The 25,399-nt window shown below is 49.7% G+C and overlaps 1 protein-coding gene across 7 annotated transcripts in view; it reads right to left on the bottom strand.

Moving 5' to 3' along the window:
- The window catches only part of SLC8A3 (solute carrier family 8 member A3), a 119,791-nt gene that overhangs the window by 25,008 nt on the left and 69,384 nt on the right, over nucleotides 1-25,399 (bottom strand). For 4 of the 7 annotated variants that reach the window (XM_054828392.1, XM_054828393.1, XM_054828397.1 and 1 more), the window contains one exon: nucleotides 448-554. The exons of the other annotated variants lie outside the window; for them this stretch is intronic. In XM_054828392.1, the coding sequence (XP_054684367.1) occupies nucleotides 448-554 (107 nt within the window). The remainder of the gene's footprint in view (nucleotides 1-447; nucleotides 555-25,399) is intronic. 7 annotated transcript variants of the gene reach the window in all.

The following is a 25,399-nucleotide window of genomic DNA, read 5'->3' as shown; positions in this document are numbered from 1 at the left end:
CTCGGAAATTACAGGAGCTGCTTCTCTGCCAGGCCTCGATTCCTGTCTTTATCTAACACGGGTCTGACCAGGACCAGGGCCAGACAATGATCTCCTGAGATGCTGGATGCGTTTCTAGCCAACATCTTCCTGCTGATGCTACAAAATTTGCTTGGACCCTCCAGCAGGGATGGCAGAAGGTCCCTCTCAAGTTGCTGCAGAAATACGGACAAGCAGGACTGCTCTCCATCCTTCTCTCTCTCTGCCCCCCTCGCCACTTTGCCCCGGCCCCAGCATCGCTCCCCGCCATGGGTACCATGTGACACGGTGTGTGCGCACAGCAGTGTTTAGGGCAGAGCAGTTGGAGACAGAGAGACATCAGAGGAAGAGGAGGAGAAGAGGAGGAAGGAGATGGAAGAGAAGAGGAAAGAAGAACGTTAATGTTAGTCTGGAGGGCCAGTACTACACCTTTCTGTAAACTCATATCCACCATGTGGGGGTTCATCAGCTCAATGAAGAAATTCTTGTTTTTTTCATACTCTTCATCATCAATTACCTTGATGTGAACTGTTTTGCTGTGGACAGAAAAATAGTAAGTGTCATAAAGGGGAGAAGGGAACAGAGAAGCAACAGTGGAAGAAGGTAAAGAGTTGAATGGGGACATTAGAGAGTCAAAGTTTTCTCACCCACTGAACAAGCTCAACATGGCTCTTGAGAAAGGCTAAAGCCCCACTCCTGCAAGGGACACTGGCCAATCTTCTGTTTAACCCAAAGGCACGATGGCAGGCCACACTGTGCAAAGCAAACTTAGCCAAAAATAGCTCTGATCCCCCAGGGCAAACCAGCGAGGGGCTCAGGAGCCACCGGCAAGGTGGCTCACGGCTCTGCATGCAGGCAACGAGGTCTGCTGGCCAGCAGAGAAGCAGGTGTCCCTCACCCTGCTACCCACTGCACACACACACACGTGCAAAAGCAGACACACAAGCACACCACACAGCCCGCAGGCACCGTGCTGCTGCCTCCCTGCTGGCAACACCCGCCGGCCGGGCAGACACCCCCTGACCGCACGGAAACCCTGCAACCTGCAGCTCTGATATAATTCGCGTCGGAGGGAACCCTAGGTGAGGCGGGTTCATCAGCTGCCGAAGGGACAGCTTCATCAGCCTGCTCTGAGAGGTGCTGCCTGCTGGAGCAGCCGGGCAGCACATCCTCCATCTCTCCTTAGGCAAATTTCTTACGAGTTCTTGGAGCATTTTGTAGGAAAAGAAGAGAAGAGCTTGCTGTGCCGTGGTTTCTTGTACAGCAAATACATGCCTTATGCGGAGGTCACCGCATCTCAGCTTTCACATGCAAACGGAACAAGGGAAACAAGCTGAAGGATCTGCCAACCTGCCAACTCCTTCCAGCCAGGGCTGCACTGACTGTCACGGGCTGAAAATGACCCCTGCGCTCCCCCTGCTTTCCTGGTGCCTGCAAGGCTTCATGCAGTCTCATCCCTCGCTCGTGACAGAAGGGACTGGTGCTTTTATTCCAGGCTGATCTCACATCCTCTTAAATGCAACACGGCCTGCACGTGCACTGACGGACACATATAATTACATTCTCCTATCGAACACTCTAAAGGGGCATGAGCTTGCCATCTCAAGCCAGCCCCAACCCCAAGCTGGAACTGCTTTTTTTAAACAAAAAGTCAGTTCTGCATAAAGAGCATTTCCCTTACCCCAAAAACACCTGCCCCTGAGAGCCACCAGGCTGGTGAATGACCCCCCACTTGCCACGGCTCCGTACCCACACGTGGCCCTGCGGCTACGACCTCCCCACGCTCCCCACCCATCCTCAATACTCAGATAAGTTCCTGGTGCATTCTGTTCACTACCGGTCTTGGCTGGGGATGGAAAGGAGGAGAAAAACAGGACGGCAGTCATAGTAAACAGCCCCAGGCTTCAAATCCCTATGTGCCTCAGCTGGTAGCCCTCGGCATTAAATACACCCAGTATCTTTGATCCCATACCGCTTCAGAGAATGAGCAGTCCAGCTCCTGGGGATGCTGCCACTGCCAGCGGCACCCCAAAAATCACCATTTCACAACAGAGCATAGGAGAGCTGATTAATTGTCATTGCTGCAGCTTGCATTCCTAATGATATCACTAATGACCAAATAATTATCCAGCCCTCCTCCAATTTGACTCTCAAGTCATAACTGCTCCTGTGTTCTGACTGCGGAAATCCCATTCCCTGCACTGGCTCTTGTTTTGGGCTTGGGCCCAAACCCTGTCTTTCAAATGATGGCACATGGGATAGGGGGAAGAGTTTGGACAACCTCTGCTATATCCGTCAGTGCACGAATATGCAAGAAAAATCACCTCTAATTCTTCTTTCTAAGCCAAATCAGCTTTATTTTTGCCAGCGCTTGTTCTACCCGTATCCTGCGCTAATGCCGGCAAGCCTCCTTTCCCTTCTCTAGACCCTTTCAATCTCCTCTAATCCCGCCTGAAGGATGTAGGATTTTAAATGATACATCCCTGGTGTAAATGTTGATTCTCAGCTAAGTCTTCATCACAATGACTTTGTTGCATTTTCTTTGGAGAGGTTGACTGAATTTGGCTTCTGAACCAGATGTTGTCTGGGCCCCCGGTACTTTTCAAAGCTTGTTCAATTTGCTGATTTAAACCTACGGCTGATTCATTGCTCTGATCTCTTTCTTCCTTATATACTACAAAATAGAAGGTGGGATTTTCAAATGCAGCCAGTACTTCCTGAACGTGGGTTGCTTTTCAAAATCCTATTCATAATTACCATTGCTTCTGTTTTTCCCTTCTTGGAGCTCCAAATTAGTCAGTATTGCTTGTCTGCAAAAATTTGGAAAAACCCCACAGACTCTGTTTCCCAGGAGCCAGCTTAGGTATCACGATAAAGCTATTCTAAGGCTTTATGCAATTAATATTATGCATGCACACCATTTGAGTTTGCTTTCATACAGCAACTTAACTTTCCTTTCCTTCTTCCTCCCATCTCCATGAGCGGTGTGTGCACACACCAGAGCAGACGAGAAATGCTCATTTAATGAGGACGCGTGCACGGCCGATGATCTCCCTGGCCGTGTGCTCTGTGTGTGTGTGGAAAGCCTGACTTCACGCGAGCCCCTCATCTGCGCGACAAATACTCAGAGCTGTGGACTCAAGGAATAACGACTCACTCCGTTAAGTACGGAGAGCTCTATACAGCCCACTAAGTAGTCCCACAGCAGTGAGATTTCCTTTGAGTAGGCTTTTTTTAATGTTTAAAAAAAAATGTCAAGAAAGAGAAAGAAAACATGGTGGGGAGCCACAGAGAGGGCACATGGTAAAACACTGGCTTTGCAAAGCAAGTCCCCTTGGGTCGTGAAACCGAGAGAGCAAACCCTCTGGGCTCCTAGACCAGCTCAGCTCTGCGGCAAACTGGATCGTTACCACACACTCAAGCCTCAGGTGGCTTTCCAAAAAAGGGTGTCTGAATTTGGTGACCAATCCAGTCAATTCCTGGCTTCCTCCTTCTCTACAAGCCATAGGGAGAAAAGGACCTTTTACCTGGCTCTGAAACAGCAGGTGAGGGGCAGAACTTCCACAGACCAAAACCACAGGTGCCCTGCATGGACACAGGCAGGACCTTGCACCCCTCGCCCAACCTGAGCCCCAAAAGAGAAGGAGGAGGAATAGGATGAGGACGAGGAGGAGGAGGTGCCCGACCTCCCCAGCTTTGCTGAGAGGCGGTGAGTACTCAGCAGGTCCACTGCACCATGAAAGCTTTGGGGACCCAGCGCAGGAGCCCAGAGGCGTGCGGACACCGGCACCACCCATGGTGGAGTGGTGTAGGATGGAGGGCTCCAGCCAAACTGCAGCTGCTGCCCGCTCTTGCTCCAGAGCCAGTGCGTTGCCAGGCCTCCCTGTGCAAGGAGCAAAGCAGCAGGCAGAAGGTTGCAGGGACTGTGCAGTGACACTGGGAGGTGGGTGAGGGCTCACAGACCCAGTGCCTGTTAACCTCTCACTGGGATTTTGCGGCAGAGGGAAAAGCAGCATCCGCACTCGGGGCCGCTCTGCAGCCTGCAAGGACGGGGGCATGGGGCTGGGCTTGCTCCCTTGCGGGGAAGCGTCCTTGTCTCGGCTGGCTGGCTGCACCGGTGACTGTCACTGTGGAAAGGTCAGCACTGACGGAGGGCCATTGCGGTGGCCTGTCAGGCCACCCTTCCCAGCCCGCTGCAGCTGGCGGGGGCTGCCCTTTCCCAGGCTCTGCAGCTTCCCTAGCCACCACGAGCATCTTGTTCCTCTCCAGGGCTATGAAAGCAACCATAACTACAGCTGCGTCCTGAGCTGTCGTAAATCCTCTGGAGGCCAAAACACAGATTGGTTCCTGCGCAATCTCATCCCTCACCTGCAGCCACACTGAGAGCTACCTCCTCGGAAGGCATGGAGGGTGGAGGAGATGGATGGGGAGAAGAGCTGGAGCATAACAGCGCCCCGGGAAGACATCACGTTAATGCGAGAGATGTGACAGGAGGACACCGAGAGGCAGAGAGCACGTGGGAACAGGAGACTTGGGAACATTTTGCTGCAAGAACATCCTGACAGCTTCTTGAAATTAATGGAGGCAGAAGCGGGCACAAGAGGGGCTGGCGGCGCAGCAGCCCTGACAGGCACGCTCACTGCGATGGCAAGCGAGGGATCTGAAGCCCACCTTACTCAGCCAAGCAGCTTTCATTCCCGAGCCTCTGGTCACTCTGCATGGGGAAAGGAGGACACTTTCCAGCCTTCTCCTTTCTCTCTGACAGCTTTCTCGTGGCCAAGACATACCTCAGACAGCTCGAAAGCGGAGAACAGAGGCCATCCAAAAGCCTCTCCGGGCAATCAACTGCCTTGATCAAACACCACTGGGAGCTGGCAGCAAGGAGCTGCTCTGCAAACCCCAAAACCCCACCCCCAGCACCAAACCACTGTCCAATCTCAACCCCTGCATGAGTACATTGGTGGGAAACGGCTCTTTAATTCAGGCCTCAGTGGTGTTTTCAGCAGACTGAGACGCAGCAGGACAAGCCGAGATCAGGGATCACCTGGCTGCACAGATGTCAGGATAGCTGCTCGCTCTCTCCTTTTTCTCTGGGGTCATTGCAAGCTGCCACCAACAGCCCTCAGATGATGGCGGTCCGGGCTCTCCTTTCGACATGCTTTCAACTTAAAAACAATCACTGGCTTTAAAAGTTAGGGATGGGAAAGCTCCTCTGGGGAGTAACATTAAGTATGAGATTTCCCTGAGTAAGCAACAGAAGATGAAATGAATAGACATCAATCTTCTCCTGAAGGACTTTGTGCACACGATGTTGCTAAATTCCCCATCTGGGAAGTACAGAGGATAATCTATAAAATCATTTTATTTGACAACACGTCCGCTTCCAACACAAAAGGCAACAACTGGATGGTTATTTGATTAATGTGCTAGAAAATATTGAGTATCTCTCTGTGTGGAGACTCTCATTTGCAGGAATTACTGCCGAGAAGGTTAAGAGGATGTGTCTGTGTGACTTTGGAATGTGAAATAAGGCTCAGCTCTAAAAACAGCGTAAGTCAGGAGATGTCACATAGCGTACGCCATTGAAACAGGCAGGGCTGTGCAAGGGCAGGATTTACAGTCCCCAGTGGGATGCTGTTAGCCTGGATGGAAAGCAGCCAGGACAGCAAGGTAAACATCCCTGGGACAGTGAGAAGTACCAGGAGATCTTTAGTAACTCATTAATGTGAATCATTAGTGCATACACCTTGGGTCAAACCACGATGTTCTTGACACATCTTGATATACTCAAATTCTCATCTGATTTGCTGTGGGTGCAGGTCCCTGCAGCATGAATTTCAAAGTGTGTGGTGCCAGTCTGGCTCTTCCCCAGAGCTCTGCACTGGGCTGGGATTTCAACGTGAAACTACAGATAGGACCTATTTGCTCTGCCAGAAGATCTCGTTGAGAAGTCCTACTGCAGAAATGCTGACTAGGTAAGATGCCAACATTTGTGACAAACCGGAGGGGATTAAATAAGGCTATGCATAGTAGGGAGCTGTCTTTGCCTGGCTCATCGGGAGGTGGATATTTAACAGAGCAACATGACAGTGCTGACAGACAAGGTGAAGAAGCCATCAAAAGAAGCCCTGATATGATGCACGTGGTCACATGGAGTTGTGCATCAAGCAACCCAGGGCAGGACAAGCTGAGCCATTTTGAAGCAAAGGATTAGGTTGTCACATAGCACAGACAAAGATGGGAGGTGTTTGAGGAGAAGAATCATTAGATCCCAAAGCAGATTCACTAAACTCGCCAAGGAGATGATGAGTTCAACAGGAAATCATGGTAATTTAGGAACCTATCCAGAGTGTGACCAAAACAAACAGGTTGCACATTGGGCTTAAGCTCATGCTCATAAAAGAAGATTTTTGGCTCCCAGGCGGATTACGGAGGGAGGAACAGGTTTTGAAGCATCCAGCTGCAGCCGCCGGTGATGGTCACACTTTGTTCTAGCAGCCAGGTCAGAACTGAAGGTGCCTCTAAGGTCAGAGCAGACGTTGGTACCAATTACCTCAGCAGATGTCAACAGGATAGACAAACTGTCAGGATAGAGTTTCAAGCAGATCATTGATGTGCAAGTTGCTGATGTATGAGTTACAGAAGAACTGGTGCTAGTACAGGAGCTGGAGACAGGCCATTGCAGGCCAGTTTCCAGGAACTGGCTGTGTCATTCATGAGGACCCTGGAAGAGCAGCTGTGAAAGAGCCATTCCACTCTGTGCAGCAAGCACATGGGGAACAGCCTGGACCACCTCACTACCAGACCAGTTGGCTGTAAAATGTCACAGACAGAAGCACCCCCAGAAATGGGATTTTTTTCTCTTTTGTTTTCAAGTGGCCTATGTGATAACCAGATGATAATTAGTTATCATCTTATCATTAAAATAGTGATTAGCACTGCAGAGAACCCTACGTACTACTCTACACATAGAATACCAATGTATTTCTCCAGGCAAGCCTGAAGCCGTCCAAGCAAGTCACTTGATACTTCTGTGCTTCAGTTTCTATATCCATGCAGTGGCTGTGATCCTTATTTCTCACAGGGATTTGATAGGGGACAGTCCCTACATGCTTTGAACTCCTAATGTGGAACACATTACAGTGACACAGCCATAAGGAGGGTGAGGGAAGAGAGCAGAGAGAGCTTGAAGCGGTGGTGAAAGCATCACTTATTCACATCAGTATCAAGTAATTCTGATTTGGTTCTGAGTTAAAGGGAGCTGTGCATTTCTCTAGGGCACCTCCTCTTCCTTGCTAAAGTTCCTTTATGCCATTAGGGAACCAAAAGACCTCAGAAAACAAGGCTGGAAGCAACTGCTAGCACCCTGTCTCCGGGCAGGGCCAGTCCCACCAAGCCATTCCTGGCAGGTATGTGGTTGCCCAACTGGTTTTTGAAAGCTTCATGGTGGAGATGGTTTCTTGCCCCGTATTTCAACTGTTTACCACTAGTAAGTCCTTTGTAATGTCCACCCAGACTGACAAGGTATAACTAGCTTGGGAGGGGAGAGGGAAAAAGCCTTTCATGCTGCAAATGCGTGTAGGTAACAAGGAGGGCTCCCTGTGCCCCTGCTGGGGCAGGGGCTGGGACCTGTCCAGGTGACCTAGAGTCCTTCTGCATGCCCCTGCCCCAGCCAGGCATGCAGCACACGGGGCACCTCTGCTCCTGTGAGGGCCAGAAACATCCCTCTCCGCTACAGTGGCTCACAGGGATGAGGGAAAAGGTCCGCGGAGGGAGACAATGTGCAAGAAGTGGCTGTACCCCAACGTGGACACCAGGACCCCAGTCCAAAATCCTGCATGCCCCTCCATGCCCATCTCCCCAGGACTGGTGGTGCAGTTTGGTCATGCTGCACCCGGTCTTCATAAGGGATAAAGGAGGAAATATTGACACAGAAAGGCAATTTCCCTTTGTGTATTCCCCATGTAATCTTGGCTAATTAGTAAATTGGCTCACATTTCAATTAGAACTATTTAAAATGCTTTGGTAGCTGAGACATGATAATTAAAGGGACATAGCCCATAGCCAAGACTAAAGCCATATTTTTTTTAAAGTCTTTACTTGTATCAGAAAACTTCAGTGTTACCAGTAAAAGATGTATAGGGATAGCTGGTAATACACTAAAATAAATAAATAAATAGCCCGTTATCCTTCCTCCATCCTGGATAGCAAAACTAAAGGGGTCACTTTGTGCTTGTGGTCAGCTTCACTTTTCAATTTGTGCTGTTCCCTGCCATAGCAGCCCAGCCCTCGCTTCCCGCTGCCCCACAGCCCTGCAAAGAGACATGAAGTGCTGTCAACTTCACATGACAGCGTTTCACACCTACTTTGTACTGGTGCAAACAACTGTACCAGCAATGAGAAATCAGAGCTGCTAAGTTGCAGGCAGGTGAGCCCACTAAGCACTGTCTTGCAAAAAAGATCCTTAAGTACGTGATATGTTATTCAGGGCAACTCAAGAGATGCGGTATGTCCACACGTGTCAGCGACAGGAATCCACACCACAGCTAGTAAATGGCAAATGTCTCACACTCAACTTGAAAGCCCTGAAGAGCTGGAAAAGGTATAGTAGGGAAAAGGAAAAAAAAGAAGAAAAAAAAAATGCTCGGGGAGTTTCTTTAATGCAGTCAGCCCTGTCAGACAAGCAGGTTTCCAAAGCGTTCTGTATTTTGCTTTGTTCAAACAGGATAAAATGGTCTAATACAGAGTTCTTCAAGGACTGACACCACAATTCGCTTTCAAGCATTTCTGCAAAACCACAGTTTGTTAAACCTCTTTCTCTCAGCTGAGTTGAGAAATTTAAATTGGGTTGTACAAGCATAACAGCCCAGCTCCATAGGTTGTTTTTCTTTGTTCAGTTTAATAAAGCTATTTTTTTAATAAAGCATGTTCAGGTTCAGCTATAATATTTAAGTTCCTCTTCAAAAAAAAAAAAAAAAAAAAAAAAGAGAGATCTAGGCTGATCTGTGCATCACCTTTCAGACTGTTGGCTCCGAATACCGAAGCTGTGTGTAGAGACACGAGCGGGCCCTTGCCTGGCCTGCTGCAGGTCAGTGTTTTCTTGCTGACCCCATAAGCCTTGATGCTTCAGGGCCAGGGGTGAGCAGACAGTCTCGACAGCCTGCAGAGCTATTTGTTGAGGTTTGTATGATAAGCACTTGTCTTGTACGAGTAATAATTCAACTTGGCATGAAACCAGACAGTTCAGGTGGGTATCAGCCCGGTGTAGGTGCAAAGCAGTGCCAGGGCCCCGGGCATGGACATTTCTCTCCTCCCTATCTTAGAATCATAAAATGGTTTGGGTTGGAAGGAACCTTAAAGATCATCTAGTTCCAACCCCCCTGCTGCAGGCAGGGACACCCTCCACTAGACCACGTTGCCCAAAGCCTCATCCAACCTGGTCTTAAGCACTTCCAGGGAGGGGGCATCCACAACCTCTCTGGGCAACCTGTTCCAGTGCCTCACCACCCTCACAGTAAAGAATTTCTTTCTAACATCTCATCTAAATCGACCCTCCTTCAGCTTAAACCCATTACCCCTTGTCCTGTCACTACACTCCCTGATAAACAGTCCCTCTCCAGCTTTCCTGTAGGCCCCTTCAGGTACTGGTAAGCTGCAATTAGATCTCCCCGGAGCCGCCTTTTCTCCAGGCTGAACAACCCCAACTCTCTCAGCCTGTCCTCATAGGAGAGGTGCTCCATCCCTCTGATCAGCTTCGTGGCCCTCCTCTGGACTCGCTCCAACAGCTCCATGTCTCTCCTGTACTGGGGCCCCCAGAGCTGGATGCAGTGCTCCAGGTGGGGTCTCACAAGAGCAGAGTAGAGGGGCAGGATCACCTCCCTCGACCTGGTGGTCACACTTCTTTTGATGCAGCCCAGGACATGGTTGGCTTTCTGGGCTGCAAGCGCACACTGCCAGCTCATGTTGAGCTTCTCATCAATCAATACCCCCAAGCCCTTCTCCTCGGGGCTGCTCTCAATCCATTCCTCGCCCAGCCTGTAGTTGTGCTTGGGATTGCGCTGACCCACGTGCAGGACCTTGCATTTGGCCTTTTTGAACTTCATGCGGTTTGCACGGGCCCACCTCTCCAGCCTGTCAAGGTCCCTCTGGATGGCATCCCTTCCCTCCAGCGTGTCGACCACACCACACAGCTTGGTGTCGTCGGCAAACTTGCTGAGGGTGCGCTCGATCCCACTGTCCATGTCCCCGACAAAGATGTTGAACAGTGCTGGTCCCAGTACCGACCCCTGAGGAACACCTCTCGTCACCGTTCTCCACTTGGACATTGAGCTGTTGACCACAACTCTTTGAGTGCGACCATCCAGCCAATTCCTTATCCACCAAGCGGTCCATCCATCAAACCCATGTCTCTCCAATCTAGAGACAAGGATGTCGTGCGGGACAGTGTCAAATGCCTTGCACAAGTCCAGGTAGATGACGTCAATTGCCCTTCCCTTATCCACGGACGCTGTAACCCCATCATAGAAGGCCACCAAGTCTGTCGGGCACGATTTGTCCCTCGTGAAGCCGTGTTGGCTGTCACCAATCACCTCCTTGTTTTCCATGTGCCTGAACATAGTCTCCAGGAGGGTCTGCTCTATAATCTTGCCAGGCAGGGAGGTGAGACTGACCGGCCTGTAGTTCCCTGGGTCTTCCTTTTTACCCTTCTTAAAAATGGGGGTTATGTTCCCCCTCTTCCAGTTGGCGGGAACTTTGTCAGACTGCCAGGACTTCTCCAATATGATGGAGAGTGGCCTGGCCACTTCATCCGCCAGTTCCCTCAAGACCCGCGGATGCAACTCATCAGGTCCCATGGACTTGTGCACCTTCAGGTTCCTTAGATATTCTCGAACCTGATCTTCTCCTACAGCGGGTGGTTCTGCATTCTCCCAGTCCCTGCCTTCTGTGACCTGGGCAGTGTGGCTCAAGGATTTGCCAGTGAAGACTGAAGCAAAGAAGTCATTGAGTACCTCAGCCTTCTCCATATCCTGGGTAACCAGGTCACCCGTTTCATTCTGGAGGGGACCCACATTTTCCCTCATCCTCCTTTTCTCACTAACATACCTATAGAAGCTTTTCTTCTTGTCCTTGACATGCCTGGCCAGAGTAATTTCTGTCAGGGCTTTGGCTTTCCTAACCTGCTCCCTGGCTGCTCGGACAGTTTCTCTGTATTCTTCCCAGGCTACCTGCCCTTGCTTCCACCCTCTATAGGCTTCCCTTTTTTGTTTGACTTTGCCCAGGAGCTCCTTGTTCATCCACGGGGGCCTCTTGGTGGATTTGTTTGACTTCCTCTTTGTTGGGATGCATCGCTCCTGAGCTTGGAGGAGGTGACCCTTGAATATTAGCCAGCTGTCTTGGGCCCCTCTTCCTTCCAGGGCTTTGTCCCATGGTATTCTACCAAGCAGATCCCTGAAGAGGCCAAAGTCTGCTCTGCTGAAGTCCAGGGTAGTGAGCTTGCTGCATGCCCTCCTTGCTGCCCTGAGGATCCTGAATTCCACCATTTCGTGGTCACTGCAGCCACGGCTGCCCTTGACCTTGACGTCCCCTACCAGGCCCTCCTTATTGGTGAGGGTAAGGTCCAGCATGGCACCTCTCCTCGTGGGCTCCTCTGTCACTTGGAGAAGAAAGTTATCATCGACACATTCCAGGAACTTCCTGGATTGCTTATGCTCAGCTGCGTTGTCCCTCCAGCAGATGTCAGGGAGGCTGAAATCCCCCATAAGGACCAGGGCTTGTGAGCGTGAGGCTGCTCCTATCTGCCTATACAGGGCTTCATCTGCTCGGTCTCCCTGGTCAGGTGGCCTGTAGCAGACCCCCCACTATAATGTCCCCTGCCCCAGCCCTCCCTTTAATCCCGACCCATAGGCTCTCGGTGGGCTCCTCCTCCATCCCCAGGTGGAGATCCATGCACTCCAGCTGGTCACTGACATAGAGGGCAACGCCCCCTCCTCGCCTGCCCTGCCTGTCCTTCCTAAATAGCCTGTACCCTTCCATCCCAACACTCCAGTCATAGGAGCTATCCCACCACGTCTCTGTAATGCCAATAAGGTCATAGCCTTGCAGGCACACACACATCTCCAGCTCCTCTTGTTTGTTCCCCATGCTCCGTGCATTTGCGTAGAGGCATTTCAGTTGTGCCCCCGATGAGACTGACTTATTGGCTGGGGTGGCTGGGATTCTTTTGATGTATCTTCCCAGTGTTACCCCGTTGGTTCCTGTTGCATCCAGAGCCCCCGGCTCGTCTCCTCTAGGCTTCGAGCGTGCTGTAGTGCATCTAGCATGTCTCTGAGCAGTAGGCCGAGGACCCTCGCCAGCTCCCCGTCCCTCCAACCTGGGCACATCGTCCCACAACATGTCACTGGCAAGCCCGATGTTATCCCCCTCCCCCTTCAAGCCTAGTTTAAAGCTCTATCGATGAGCCCCGCTAGTTCCTGGGCAAAGATCCTCTTGGGCAGGTTCACAGGGGAACAGCTTCACTAGGAAGATACTGTACTCTTTTTCTCTCAGAAACAAATTTTAAAAGGAGCAAAACCTCAGCCACACTCCCGCTGTGGTCACACAGTACAAAAGTTAAGTAGAGAGTGTAGAAAAAAGAAAGGAAGAGAATTTATTCCTTCATACAGGTCTTTGAATTTTCCTTGCTTCCAGCTTAGTCTAACACACCACCAACAAAAGCCTGTGATGTCAAAACCCATCACAGATGTTGATGGCCGAAGTACTGAAGATGCTTTTGTTTGCTCTAAAGAATGGCTCCAAAACTTGACAGGGTGCAGGAGTGGGAGCACCCTGGACAGGAGAGGGTATGTTGGAGTACCTCAAAGCCCCTTGAGATGTCCTGAGCAAACATGAAACTGGCATTCAGCTGGAAGTGACCCCCATCCGACCACAGCACTCCAAAATCCCACCTGCAAGACACTCTTCACTGGCTGGTATTAGCAGCCCAGTGCTTCAAGCTGTCACCCCTAGTTTTAGACTTTTTGCTGAAGGCATAGAGATTTGGAAGCTATATTTAGATGTCTTCTCTATTCTCCAGCAACAAGGTTGCCATGGAGATGCTGGCAAAGATGAGAAGGTGGGGACAGAGGGGGAGAGGAAGTTGAGGAATGAGAAGTGCCAGATTCCAAACAACCCTCACCAGCCCAGGAAGGCTTTAAATTCCTCACGGGGCAAAAATCTCTGAAGGTGGTTATCTGATACGAGCCCCCAGCACTGCTCAATGGTGTGGACCTGCCATGCATTGCTCAGTGCTTTGTCATGGCAGGCTTGAGGAGACTAAAGTGGCTGGCCTTTGGGCACTGCTCTTTTGGGAGAACATGCCCCCATCGACCTGAGCTCGCTGCCTGGGGGCGTGCGCTGGGCACCAATCCCTGCCTCAGCTCATCATTCCTGTGAGTGCTGACAACCACCTGCACCCTCAAGTCATCAACCCCCAGACATCCTGAGCACAACCACTCATGTCCTTCTCTCTGGGCACAGCTCTGGAGGGCTGCGTGCCACCCACTGCTTGCTGTAGCTCATCTGAGCTCTACACAGCTTTCCTGACCTTTCTTCAAAATTCAGTTCTCTGAACTCCCAATGGATTTGCAAAATTGTTGATGTGGGGTACCCAAAGCCAAACCTGCACTGCCACATTGCAGCCCAGCAGAGAGACACCAGCTGCTGCTGCCTAAGTGCCAAAAGCAGCCCTCTGGGAGCTCCACTCAAGTCCTACTGCTGCCATGCTGCTTCACAAACTCATACTGACTCTGTACTCGGCTAGTTCCTGGCATAGCTGCGGTGGCTTTGTCCCAGACAGGGAGCCACAGCGGGGACAGAGCTGCCCAAGGTTCCCCAGCAGGGTGGGCAGGGACACGCTGGCACGCTGGGGATGGGCCACCCAGCGCAGGAGAGGAGGCTGATGGCCATGGAGACCTCAGCTTGCTGATCCTACTGCCATGGGAGCCAGGCTGCGGTGGGAGTGAAGGTGGCCACCGCCAGCAGGGATTAGAGACCCTCAGTCTCCCTCATGACACATCCACATCCCCTCCGGCTGGCATCAGCCACAGGCACAGCCCAGATGTGCATTTGCCAGCAGAGACTCACACCTACCACCCACAACACTGCTCTTTCCAGTAGAGACAACTTAGGTGGAGACCAAGGGCACCTCAACATGGCTGTTCCCAAAACTCGCTGTCCTCCACTTAATGCACTTGCAATGAAGTTTGGCTTTCCAAGAAAGGTCAGAATAGTCCCCCCACTTCCCAATGTGGGAGCTGTCATATCTCAACCCCCCACACCTGCCTAGACCTCCTACCTCGCTCCTGCACATGACAGCATCCCCAGACTTCAGTGCTCAAAGCACATCAAAAACGGTGGGGAGCGAAGCAAACTTTCCCATCGCAAACCTCTCCAGACATCAGCCTCCTGAGTCCCTCTTTCCCCTCCCTCGCCCTGCTCTTCCCACACGCGTGCACACACACGCAGCCGGTGCTTTCAGCTCAGTGGGGCTGTGTTCAGCCCAGCCATTGGAGTTGCGCTACATTCAACGGAGCAGCAAGGCAGCAATCTGTAGGAAATTAATGAGCGGCAAACAACGCTGTGCAGCTGCCAGCCTGAAACGAGCCCGCTCTGCACGCTGCAGATACAATTATTATATAGGAACAAAAGGAGCTGGAGCCAGAGTGCTTTGGCTCCGGTCACAGCCTTCTTGTGACCAAGATAAGGGACAGCACATCAAATTGCCACAGCAACATCAAAGTTGCATATCCAACCATTTACACAGAGCCAAGATATTGCACCTTTATCCAAGGCCCTGTGCATTTGACCAGGCTTACTGTTTTCTTCACTGAAAATAGGGTAGAGGATACTCAGTTACACCATTTCATTTCATTCTTCGGGGCTGCTTTAACTCCATTTCTTACCGAATGAAAACACACTGGGAAAACCAAACAGGGCCATTAGTTAGCTTCCAGGAGCTAACGCCTCGGGAGGAGCTGCAGGTTCCTGGGAGGAGGCCAGCCCTGCTGGGCTTGTACTTCCAGAATCCAGAGCTTTGGACCATAAAACCCCCCCTCACCTCCTTATTCCTAAACTGAACAAAAATCATGTCATCAGCCAGCTTTGCAGTGAAGAAGAGTGTTTCAGAAGGGTTAAATCTAGGAGCAGGGCAACCTTCAAGCCTCACTTAATTCTGCCAACGACCCAGCTTCAACTCCCAAAGAGCCGGGCTGCCGGACGCCCTCCTGCCTCCCCGCAGCCGGTCCCCTCGCAGGACAGCTCGGCTCAGCCAGGGACGGGAACAAGTGCTGCACACTGGCATGACCACATCAAACAGACCAAACAGATCGCAGCCTGCGCAGCTCTCACCCGCCCAAGCAGATCTCCTTTAATCAGCATAGTCCTCTACCATCTTACGCTATAATTTCCACCCTAACGCTTAGGCCCATCTCAGCCTTCACATGTGGATCCAAGCTTTGTGGGAAGTGCTTTTGGCAAACCCTTCTAACCAATCCACACGAGAGACGGCTCGAACTCCTCCTGGTGTCCCTGGCTGATGGACAGGAGTCTCCTCCTGCCCTCTCTACCTTGTGGCAAGAGGTAGCGCGCAAAGGCTCTCCACCCATCCTAAAAGCTTGCCCTACCCACATCCCAACATACTCCTCAACTCTTGTTCCCCTTCTTGCTGTCTATGCCATCCTATTACAACTCCCTCAACACCTCAGACCTTAATAAATGATGCTCTGCCTTCTCCATTCCAAGTTTTAGTAGCACCACTGAACAACTGTTGACTTCACCTATCCTGACAAAGCCCAGCCAGGCTCCCGATGCACTTTGGCGTATGTCCTATCAAACTCCCACTGAACGTTGGGTCTCCAGGCTGATCTCACACACTTCTCTTCATCTGGTATAGAACTATAATCAGGTAAGAAAAAAAAAAACATTTTACCAGCCCTGGTCTTCCAGCCAGCTTGGTGGCAGGTGCAGCACCCTTCACCCCAGCATCAGTAAACATGTCCTCAGAGGTTCAGTACCATGACACAACTGCTCTGAAGGCTAAAACCTCATGCAGACCTCTACAACGAATCCCTTGCTGTTCCGGAGGAAGGGCTGTTGTTTAATGAGCTTCCCCTTTGCCCTCCTAGCCCTCTCACCTTAAAAAGGTAACTCCCTGGTTCCATCAGGAGTCTTTCCCATTATGGGACCTAGAAGCCTTTTTAGGACTTGAAATCCCAAGATTTCAAGCTGCTGAAGAAAAAGCAAAAGGTGCACTTGGGTTTTTTTGAGCTGATTTTTATTTTTTCTGAAAGGAGGTCCCATCCCAGCTCTCTGCCCAGCCAGAACATAATTGGGTTGCAACGCCATTGGTGCCTGAGCATTGCTCCCTCCCTGCTCCAGCCTCCACTTCCTTCCAGCTCGCTTCACATGTGCCCTGCAGTGAGCGTCAGCGTTCTTTTACAAGGAAACTGCTACATGCCGGGGAGACTGTCAGGAGCAGGAGCCTTCTGCTCTGTCTGTCTGTTTACGGGGGTGTCTGTCTGTGTTTATCAGTGGCTTATTCTATTTTTCAGATGTTGTCCCTAGCATGGCTCCCTGCCATCACGCTCCCCCCTGCTTCCTTAGTCACCCCAGAAAGGCACCAGAGTAAAACGCTTGCCAAGAAATAAACTCTCTCTAAATGCTAAAAGCCCCATAACTGATGCCGATCGCCCACAAACTGGATCTGAACATGCACGTTGGTGGTCTGAGGTTCTCCCCTGGCTTTGCACATGTGGGTAGGCTGCACTTATCTTTGCATTCCAGAAGCAGAGCGGATATCAAAGACTTGCTTGGCTCATAGGCAGCAATCAGCTGGAGCTGCCAGGATTGAAACACCCAAGCGAGAGCACCCCTCGTCACTCCCCAGGCGCTCGCCCGGCCTCCCCACTGCCGGGGGACACCCCTCGCACCTGGGGCTGCTGCTGGAGTGGCTCAGCACCGGCTCCATGCCAGAGCACAGCAGCCTGTTTCTGTCCCAGGACCCATTTGCAGCAGCACTGCTGATGCACAGAGGCTGCAGGAGCACAAGAAGCGGTGCCCTGGGCCTGCCAGCTCCCTACCCCATGCGCACCCTCCTGGGTGGGTAGGTGGGTGCCAAGCAGGGAGCTTACCAGCTTGGGTCTTTGAATCCACCGTCATGACCTGAGCAAGAGCCAGAGGAAGACATTTAGGGCTTTCTGAAGTAGTCTAGCAGCCCAATTCAACTCAAGCTGGCTAAGACTCAACTTCATGACACTAGACTAGGAGGAACGAGGCTGCCTGGGCAAAATACCACTTGCCTTACTCTCATAGACTGAAGATGAGTTGCACATCCTACAACGTTAGAGGAGAGCCTGTGAACCCCCGCAAGCCACAGGCATTGACTTTTTCACGGTCTTAATGTTGAGAAGGGTCTGCAGAGCCAGCTTTGAAGCTAGAAATAACTCCCCATGGAAGACTTCGAGATGGTCTGCAGAAGAGATAGCCTGCAGCTGCAAAAGCTGGCTTTGTCAGGCACACTTGCCTACAGAGAACCAGGTCACATCCCATTTCCAACAAATCAGTAATAATCCTGGGCTGGTTTCTTGTTTGTTTTTTTTTTTAAATATTTATTTACCAGTTGGTGCCTCCTGCAGAGACAGACATTTGGAGATCTGTGACTGTGGAAAAAGGAGGAAAAAATAAAAGCTTCTAATGATATTGCCATCTCTTTAAAAAGCAATGATAGTAACAGTCCCTACTAACCCTTGGACCTTCACATATGATCTGCTCTGAAGGAGTGTGACTGTACAGCATGGCAGCGCTGGGCTCTATTTTAATTTTAGCCCAACAGCTCCAGATCAAATTTTCACAGCCTCCAAAGAAAGAGATGGCTTTTATTAGAGACAAGAGTTATTAGTTTACAGTCAAGCTGGACTCTTTCCTTCTCATGCCTCAGCACAAATAATAACAGTTTTGCAGCCTAAACGAGGCTCTCCTGGCCATCTGTGAAATCTGCTGAAGACTGAAAGATTGCCCAGGTGTAATTCAGGAGAAAATCTGGGTTTTGCAGCATTTAGCACTGCTGGGATTCAGTGCTGAGAGAGAGAGAGGGCCCAGTCCCGTGTTTTGAGCCAAGAAATCCCAGTAGTGCTGAGAGACACTAAAACCTCCTCTTTTTTGGTCTTCCACTGCCAGCAAATCTGATTTGAAATGACCAAGAATGAATAGTGGCGTGGTTTTTTTGGTTTTGTTTTTTACAGTAAGTCCAGATTTCAGATCCTGCAGTGCCTCGTGTTCCTCCAACAAGAAGATGGGTTCAAATCCATTCCTTCCAAAAATGGATTTTTTGCAAGATTGCACCCACGACTGGATTCACCCTGAGCATCTATGACACCATCTAGCTCCATTTCCTTCCTTTTGGGGGCTATGTGCTTATACGTGGCATTGCTTTCCCCAAAAAAATTCATGACTAGGAGCACAGCGCTGCCCCTCAGCTGAGCTCAGATGAGTTCCTTCCTTCCCCTCCAGGTGTTAAGGTTTTGCTCAAGTCAAGAGAGATTTGTTATCTTTAGTCTAATCTAAAGAGATCCCTGTTCTTTGGAGCCCCTAGTGCTCTGCAGAACTATGCCACCACCCGAAAGCTTGCTGGCCATTAAGACCAACTCTGTTCACTGCATCTCCCCTGTGCTCAGCTCTAGCAACACCGGGGGCTGCCGAGGGCTGCCCAGCCTGCGACAGCTTTCCCAAGCAGGACACATCCTTTGCCCAGTGGTGGTTTCCGGCAGGCCTCCATCAAGGCGAGACGTAAGGCACATCCCCGTCCCATCCCACCCCCCCCTTATGCAACCACCGCTGGCTAAAAATACAGCCTCAGACCCTGCAGCCCCAGCCCGGCAAGATGCAGATTTAATGAGGCTTCCATGGCAACGAGCTTCACTTCAGCAGGGACCGGGATGCAGGGGACAGGGATGCTTGGGGGGGGGGAGAGGTGCTCCTCGACCAGGGGGGAGCTGCACAGTTAAAAGCTTGCAGTGATGGGGTTTGAGGTTTTTTCCTTGCCGGTATTAATAAAATTGCCAAGCATTCGGTTCAGTTAGCTGCAGCCAAAGAGGCAGGCTGTGTAGTATTTTTAACAGACAAACCTGGACCTATTTCTGTCATGAGGATAAATATTTACTAGTCAGCCTTAATTAAAACTCAATCACCCACAGGCAGGGATAAATCAAAGAGCCTGTTTCAGGCTACCAATACTATAAACACCCTTTTCAGTAAAAACAGGCTCCTGCTAGAGCTCACAAAATACAGTGGCAGAACTGGCTGATACAAAACCAGGAGACCTGAGGACAGCTAAGGTCATGGAGGAAGTGGCTTTGGTTGATGTTTCATAGACGATGTCCTCTGTGCCAGTGCAGGGGAAAAGAAAAAAAAACCCAGAAAAACAGAAAAAAACTCCACATAGTTGATGAAAAATCTGGGATAAAAAGGTGTTGTAAGCCTGGCTTTCAAAGAAGAATAAAACTGAGACTATTGCCTCCTGTTCTCCATACTGATCCTCCTACACTACGCGTAAAGTAAGGATACATGCCGGCCAAAATCCCACTTTGGAGTGTGTAGCTCTAAGTATTAGATCAGTCCGGGCTGTCCTGTGGCTGACGGGTGTTTAGGGATCCATGAATTATTTCTGTGAAATGTGGAAAGTACCTCAGAAAAGCTAGCTAGTTGGCTAAATTTGCTATTCAGACTTTTGCTGGAAAATACTCATGGTGTCACAGATCAAAGCTCCTGTTTCCATTATAGATGTCCAGTATTTTTCCAAAAGGCAGACTGTTTTCAGGAATTTCTTTTTGTTTCATTTACAGAGTAATACACCTGTCCCTGTACTGGGACACTAATTCCTATCAAAGGACCAGAAAGAATAGAAACAACTCAAAAAATAAAGGTAAATATTAACATTTTCTTTCCGGTCACCAGAAACTGACGGATGGAAAAATTTCACAGGGAAAGGGAATGCCCAGCCTCCAGCCAAATCTACGTATTTGGCTCTGGGAACATAAAAATCAAGGCCGTCAGAACTGCAGCTTGTTATTGAAAATTCTGGTGAAAATCAAGTGCTTATAAAATAAAGCACCCCTAAAATCAGGCACCCCATCCAGGTGTCCAAACCTGCTTTGAACCCCATATATCTGAATGTTAAAAACAAAAATCACTGTTTCCTACTTCTTTCAGCTCAGCTCCTCATATTCAGCCATTCCTCTTCATGTGAAGAATCATCACTTGGAGGCACCTAACCCTTGTATAAGCTGATTTTGCATACATTTACTCCCATCAGTTACGTCTCTCCTGCTAAACCAGGTTCATGTCCTGCTACAAGCCTACCGAAACACAACATGAAGCATTTCACAAACCATAACAGAAAATCATCTCTCCCGCCACGGGAAGCGCCTGCTTCTAGGATGAAACGTGGTGCGTGTTAAACTACACACAGCACCAAAACCGATGCCACAGATTAAGATGCCAAAGCCACTAGGGAAATTTAGGGACATAAAACGTCATTACTCTTGCAGGAAACCGGCCACCGCTGCTTGCTAATGCGGCAGTGCCTCCTGCACTGCAGCAGCCCTGGTCCTGACCAGCTGTGGTCACCAAGCTGGAAAGAAGATGCTGCCTGTTCAGGTATCCCCCTTTCTTCCTGCTTCTCACGTCACAGGGCTGCTTGGCTGCAGCCTCACCATCAGTCTCCCCTCGAGCTGCACACAGAGGGGCTGACGGGACCTCCCAGCCCCCCTGGCACCAGGCTCACGAGGGATCAGTAAAGCCAGTCTCTGGAGCTCGCTCTGGTCTCCTCTTTGGAAAGGTGATGAATGGACAAGTTAGCTCAAACAGGCCTGCTTTCTCAGGAAACTGTAGTCTGATCCACAGTAGTCACATTTCCTCAAGATTTTTTTCCTTTCCCTTTGTGAGCTCTATTAAAAATAACTTTTGACATGAAATAGGCTTGGGCAGTTATGTTGCATTGTACAGCAATGCAATTCAAAACCCAAACTCATTACCCCACTGAGTTCTGAAATAAATGAGCAAACATCAAGGCTGTGTATGTCCTTCACCAGGATGATGGATGACAGTGCGAGGGAGGAACTGGTGCAGCATCTCCTTGATCAAAGGAGGTGCCTGGGCTGCGGGAGTGCAGCACTGCTGGGGAACGGGGAAGTCAGCCATGTCCACACCTTCACTTAGATGAAGGCCAGGTTAGGATTAAAGTTACAGCACAATCCAATATCGTTCTCCATAACGTGGAGTTAAATTATGAATGGCCCATAGTGAGAGCATAGGCCTCTTCCATTTCAAGCTCCTTAGCTTAACCTAGATTTCCTAATCGGAGGAATTGCGGCACTGGAGGTGCCACCGTGTGGTCCTTGCTCCGCCTCTGCCAGTGTCGTCCTCTGCGATTCCAAGAAAGTGACTTCTTTCCCCATTTGCAAAATGGGAACAAGCACTCCTTTGCCTCTGAAGCACGTCATAAGCATGAATGCATTAATATTTCAAGACACTTCAACATTATGGGGGAGAAAATGCTTGAAATGCATAAATAAATAGAAGCAAGGTTTTTAAGGAGAGGTAACATGCTTTACTAGCTCAACTAATATTGCTGTATGAGCTTCTGAGCGTAAGGGATTTGCGCCCAAGACGTACTCAGTTTCAAGTTAGGGATTTCTGTTTAAGCCTGTAAAAAGGTTTGCATTGCCTCAAATTGCCTTTTCCTGGGAACTCACACCAATCAGCCGGGCTCATATTTCCTCTCCCTAGAGACTTTGCCACTCTCATATCCTTAGGCCATCACAGTTTGCAACAACATAAATAGCTAATTAACTTTTTACTTAAAAGTAAGAAAGCAATCAAGCTGGCGTCCTCATCAGCTTCTGGAAACAATTCAGCTCTCCACGACAGTTCTGGCTTCAGACAGCCTAAGATGCAACCTAAAATATTTGCTACAACAATATATTCCGCCATCATTGTACCATATTTGTAGCTCGAGTCATACAGAAAGCACCAAACAGAGATAATTTGCCCTATAATCATCCTCCTTGCTACACAAGATCATACAACCTGGTGAAATAAACTAACTTATACATCCCAGAGCACCCCCAAAGCACCCCCACCTCTCCTGCCTACCCTCCTCCAGCCGTGCTGCTGAGCACCGACATTCCCAGACAGCCTGGAAATCTTGCTTTACTATATATATGAAATAAGATAACGCCTTTTTTGGCCCCAAAGCAACTCTCACAGGCTTTGCACATGGGGTGTTTTCACACCTCGCAGTGAGGCAGATAACTCTGGCAGGTTTTCACCCTACCAGGCAGCTCAGCCACCTGGCCTCAGACATCCTCCACGCTTTTCTGTGTTCTCTCCTTTTTCAGGATTTTTCCTTAGGAATGCTCTTAGCAGGACAGTCTTCCTAGACGCTGGTCCCATTTTCCTTCTTCTCCCACCCTTCCTGGCTCTGCTTCCAGCAGTTCCTGTGCAAGGCTCTCTGGATGCCCAGGAGGACCAACACGGGACCAGCCAACAGTGCAGAGGCAGGCAGGGAGCTGCCTGTGAGGGGGATGAAGCTGTCAAGAGGGGACAAGCTTGGCTTCCACGGACTTTCTCTCTCTGCTGGCAGGAGGGTGTCCAGCAGCAGGACACAGAGGCAGGGACATGTGGCACGTAACCCGAATGAAGGCTGGGGTCAGCTCGCTCCTGAGTCCACTCAGGAACCCTGCTGTGTCCCCAGCTCTCACAAACCAAAACGTCAGCAGATCTGTCGAGAATGATAAAACCTAACCACAGACACTTAGAGCCCTGCTTGTTATCAATTATGACGCTCACTAGTAGAGCTTACAGGCTTGCTGTGAATAGCACGGCCACAACCATTTCTAACAATCTGGTCTCTTACAGGCCCCCTAACATCCTAATGTCTCACATGCTTTCACACACTTACCCTTGCAGCATGCCAGTGAGGTGGGAACCAAAGAAGAATTAAGGCAGGAGCTGTGGCTCCCACGCACAGCGCCCAGCAGGCACCACACAGCTCCCAGCCACCAACTCCCATGCGGGGAGAAGACCCTCCCCAAGACAAGGGTTGCTGTAGATGGCAGCTAGGGATGGAAAAGGATGCCCAAACACTGCCACGGTCTGATGCCTTCACCCAGACTGTCCAGAGAGATTTTGGTGGCTGAAACTGCCACCCCATGAAGCAGAAGCATAGCTACACCAGCCCACCAGGAATGAACCCCCTTGAACAGGGCCACATTGGCTCCTTGACAGCAACCCGGTGTAGCCAGGACCACCAGTTAGAGCTTAACTTATTGAACAGGCTTGTCTTTAAACCTACCAGCCTGCTTCTTGTCTGGAGCCCAGAGAGAGCACTCAAAGCTGTGCCCAAGGCTTAGAGAACACGCTACGGTTTTAAACCACTTGCAAATGCATCTCTACTACTCTACTGCTCTTCAAACACCAGTAACGTCTGGGCAAGAAGGAGTCAAGCTTTGCCTTGTATTGGCTTAATTTTCAAGAGCTCATAAGACAAGACTACATCCAAAGATAGAGAGAAGGGTTTTTTTGGGTTTTTTTTTCTTATTTTGTCTTATGAATAGGCGCACAATCTGGCGTGCTGGCTGCAAAGGGAAGTCTGTAGTAGTTTACACCCTTCTTGCAGACTGTTGTTGCATTTGGGTCAGGCAACAGGAGAGGAAAGAGGGATAATAAAACCATAGCACCTTTTTTTTTTTTAAATATCCGGAGAACAAGCTAGAGATGAAGCTTCTGTTAAAGCATGCTTAACAAGTGACTCTGGTCTGCATCTCACACATAAGTGATTCTCTCATGCAAGTCCTGATCATGTCTGGAGAACAGCCTGCCAGAAGTACCAAAGGTGACAGATTTGTAGTGTACATCTTGGATAAAAGCCTATCTTCTGCATAAGGTAGCTAAGAGACAATGTCTAAACCAAGCCTTGTCTTATTATCCAAAATGAAGATATTTATAGGTAGAAGAACCCTGTTAGCTATTGTTTTGAGAAAGGGAAGGAAAAATAACCTCTGTGATGGAAGAGGAGGAAATACCAGACAAAAACCTAAAGCAGCAGCAAACCTACAGCCTTAACGAGAAACACGATTCAGTGTAAGCAAATATCTGGCTCTCACCATGTTCTCTTATCCCAGCCAGCTCAATCCCGAGGCTAGGGGTGAGGGGAAGGTTTGCTTTTGTCCTTTTGGGTTTTGTTTTTCAATCTAACTGCTCAGGTTAAAAGGGGCACCATATATCTAAATTGTCAAAAGGAAAATCATTAGCTTGAAGCCCTAAAGAAGACACTCCTGAAGGCTTGTACCAGCTCCCACATTACTGCTGGCCTCCCACCCCATCTTAGAAACCTACCCCCTGCTTTAACGTCATTTTCTGAAGAAGCCAAGCATGAACTCACAAAAGAGACCCTGTCTGGTAAACTCAATGGAGAGGGAAAAAAATGTTACATAAACGTAGTGAAGTTGTGTCCACTCCTACATGCACCTAAGGGCCCTGCCATACTCCCCAAGAGTAACTTCTGTTTGTCACAAGGTGGATCCGCAGTCTCTTTTCTCCTAAGCCCTGACACAACAGGCTGCAAGGCTGAGTTTATTGCTCTGTCTGGTATCTTCTCATTTGGCTCTAATCCCCTCCAATATATATGCAATATTTCAAATGCTCTTGCAGAGATGGGGCTCTTCTGAAGACCTGACATTTTTATAGTCCTGGCAAGCCATCCATTTCTATTTAATTTAGTTCTTGACACGAATAAATATATGCACTGAGATTTACATATGGGTAGACTGGCCAATATTTTCAGGCTTGCATCTGCACTGCAATCACTGCTATAACTATAGCTGGTGTCAAGCTACTCATGTTGGCTATCACCAGCTAGATTGGGGGCTGCTAGCAACATAGCCGCAGCAGTGTTGAGCTCCTCACAGGCTAAAAGCTGCCTGCAAATCTGAGTAAAAATTAATTAATTGTATTGCTCTGCAAGCTACTGCAACTGCTTTGAAACTCTCAGATTTCCTTCTACATGCTGCAGTCACAGCACGGACACGTCCAGAATTTAAAAAAATAGAGGGTTTATCCTTTCTGCACCCCAGTCACCCCCCAAGATACTGCAGAGACACAGCCCCCACTTCCTCTTCACATTTACAGTCATCTCACCTCTGCTTGAGAGTGTTGATTGTCCTCCAGACTGCTCACTAGAGTACACGAAACCCCTGCCAGCCCTGGATGGAGGGTCTCCTTGATGACAGGACCTAGCTGGTGCCTACACCACCGTGGCTGCCTCTGTTACCACTGCAGCAGGGAGAGG

Source organism: Grus americana, chromosome 5, assembly GCF_028858705.1.
Source record: "Grus americana isolate bGruAme1 chromosome 5, bGruAme1.mat, whole genome shotgun sequence".
NCBI classification, from domain to species: domain Eukaryota; kingdom Metazoa; phylum Chordata; class Aves; order Gruiformes; family Gruidae; genus Grus; species Grus americana.
The sequence above is the reverse complement of the archived record's forward strand: the minus strand, read 5'-3'. Positions and strand labels throughout refer to the sequence as shown.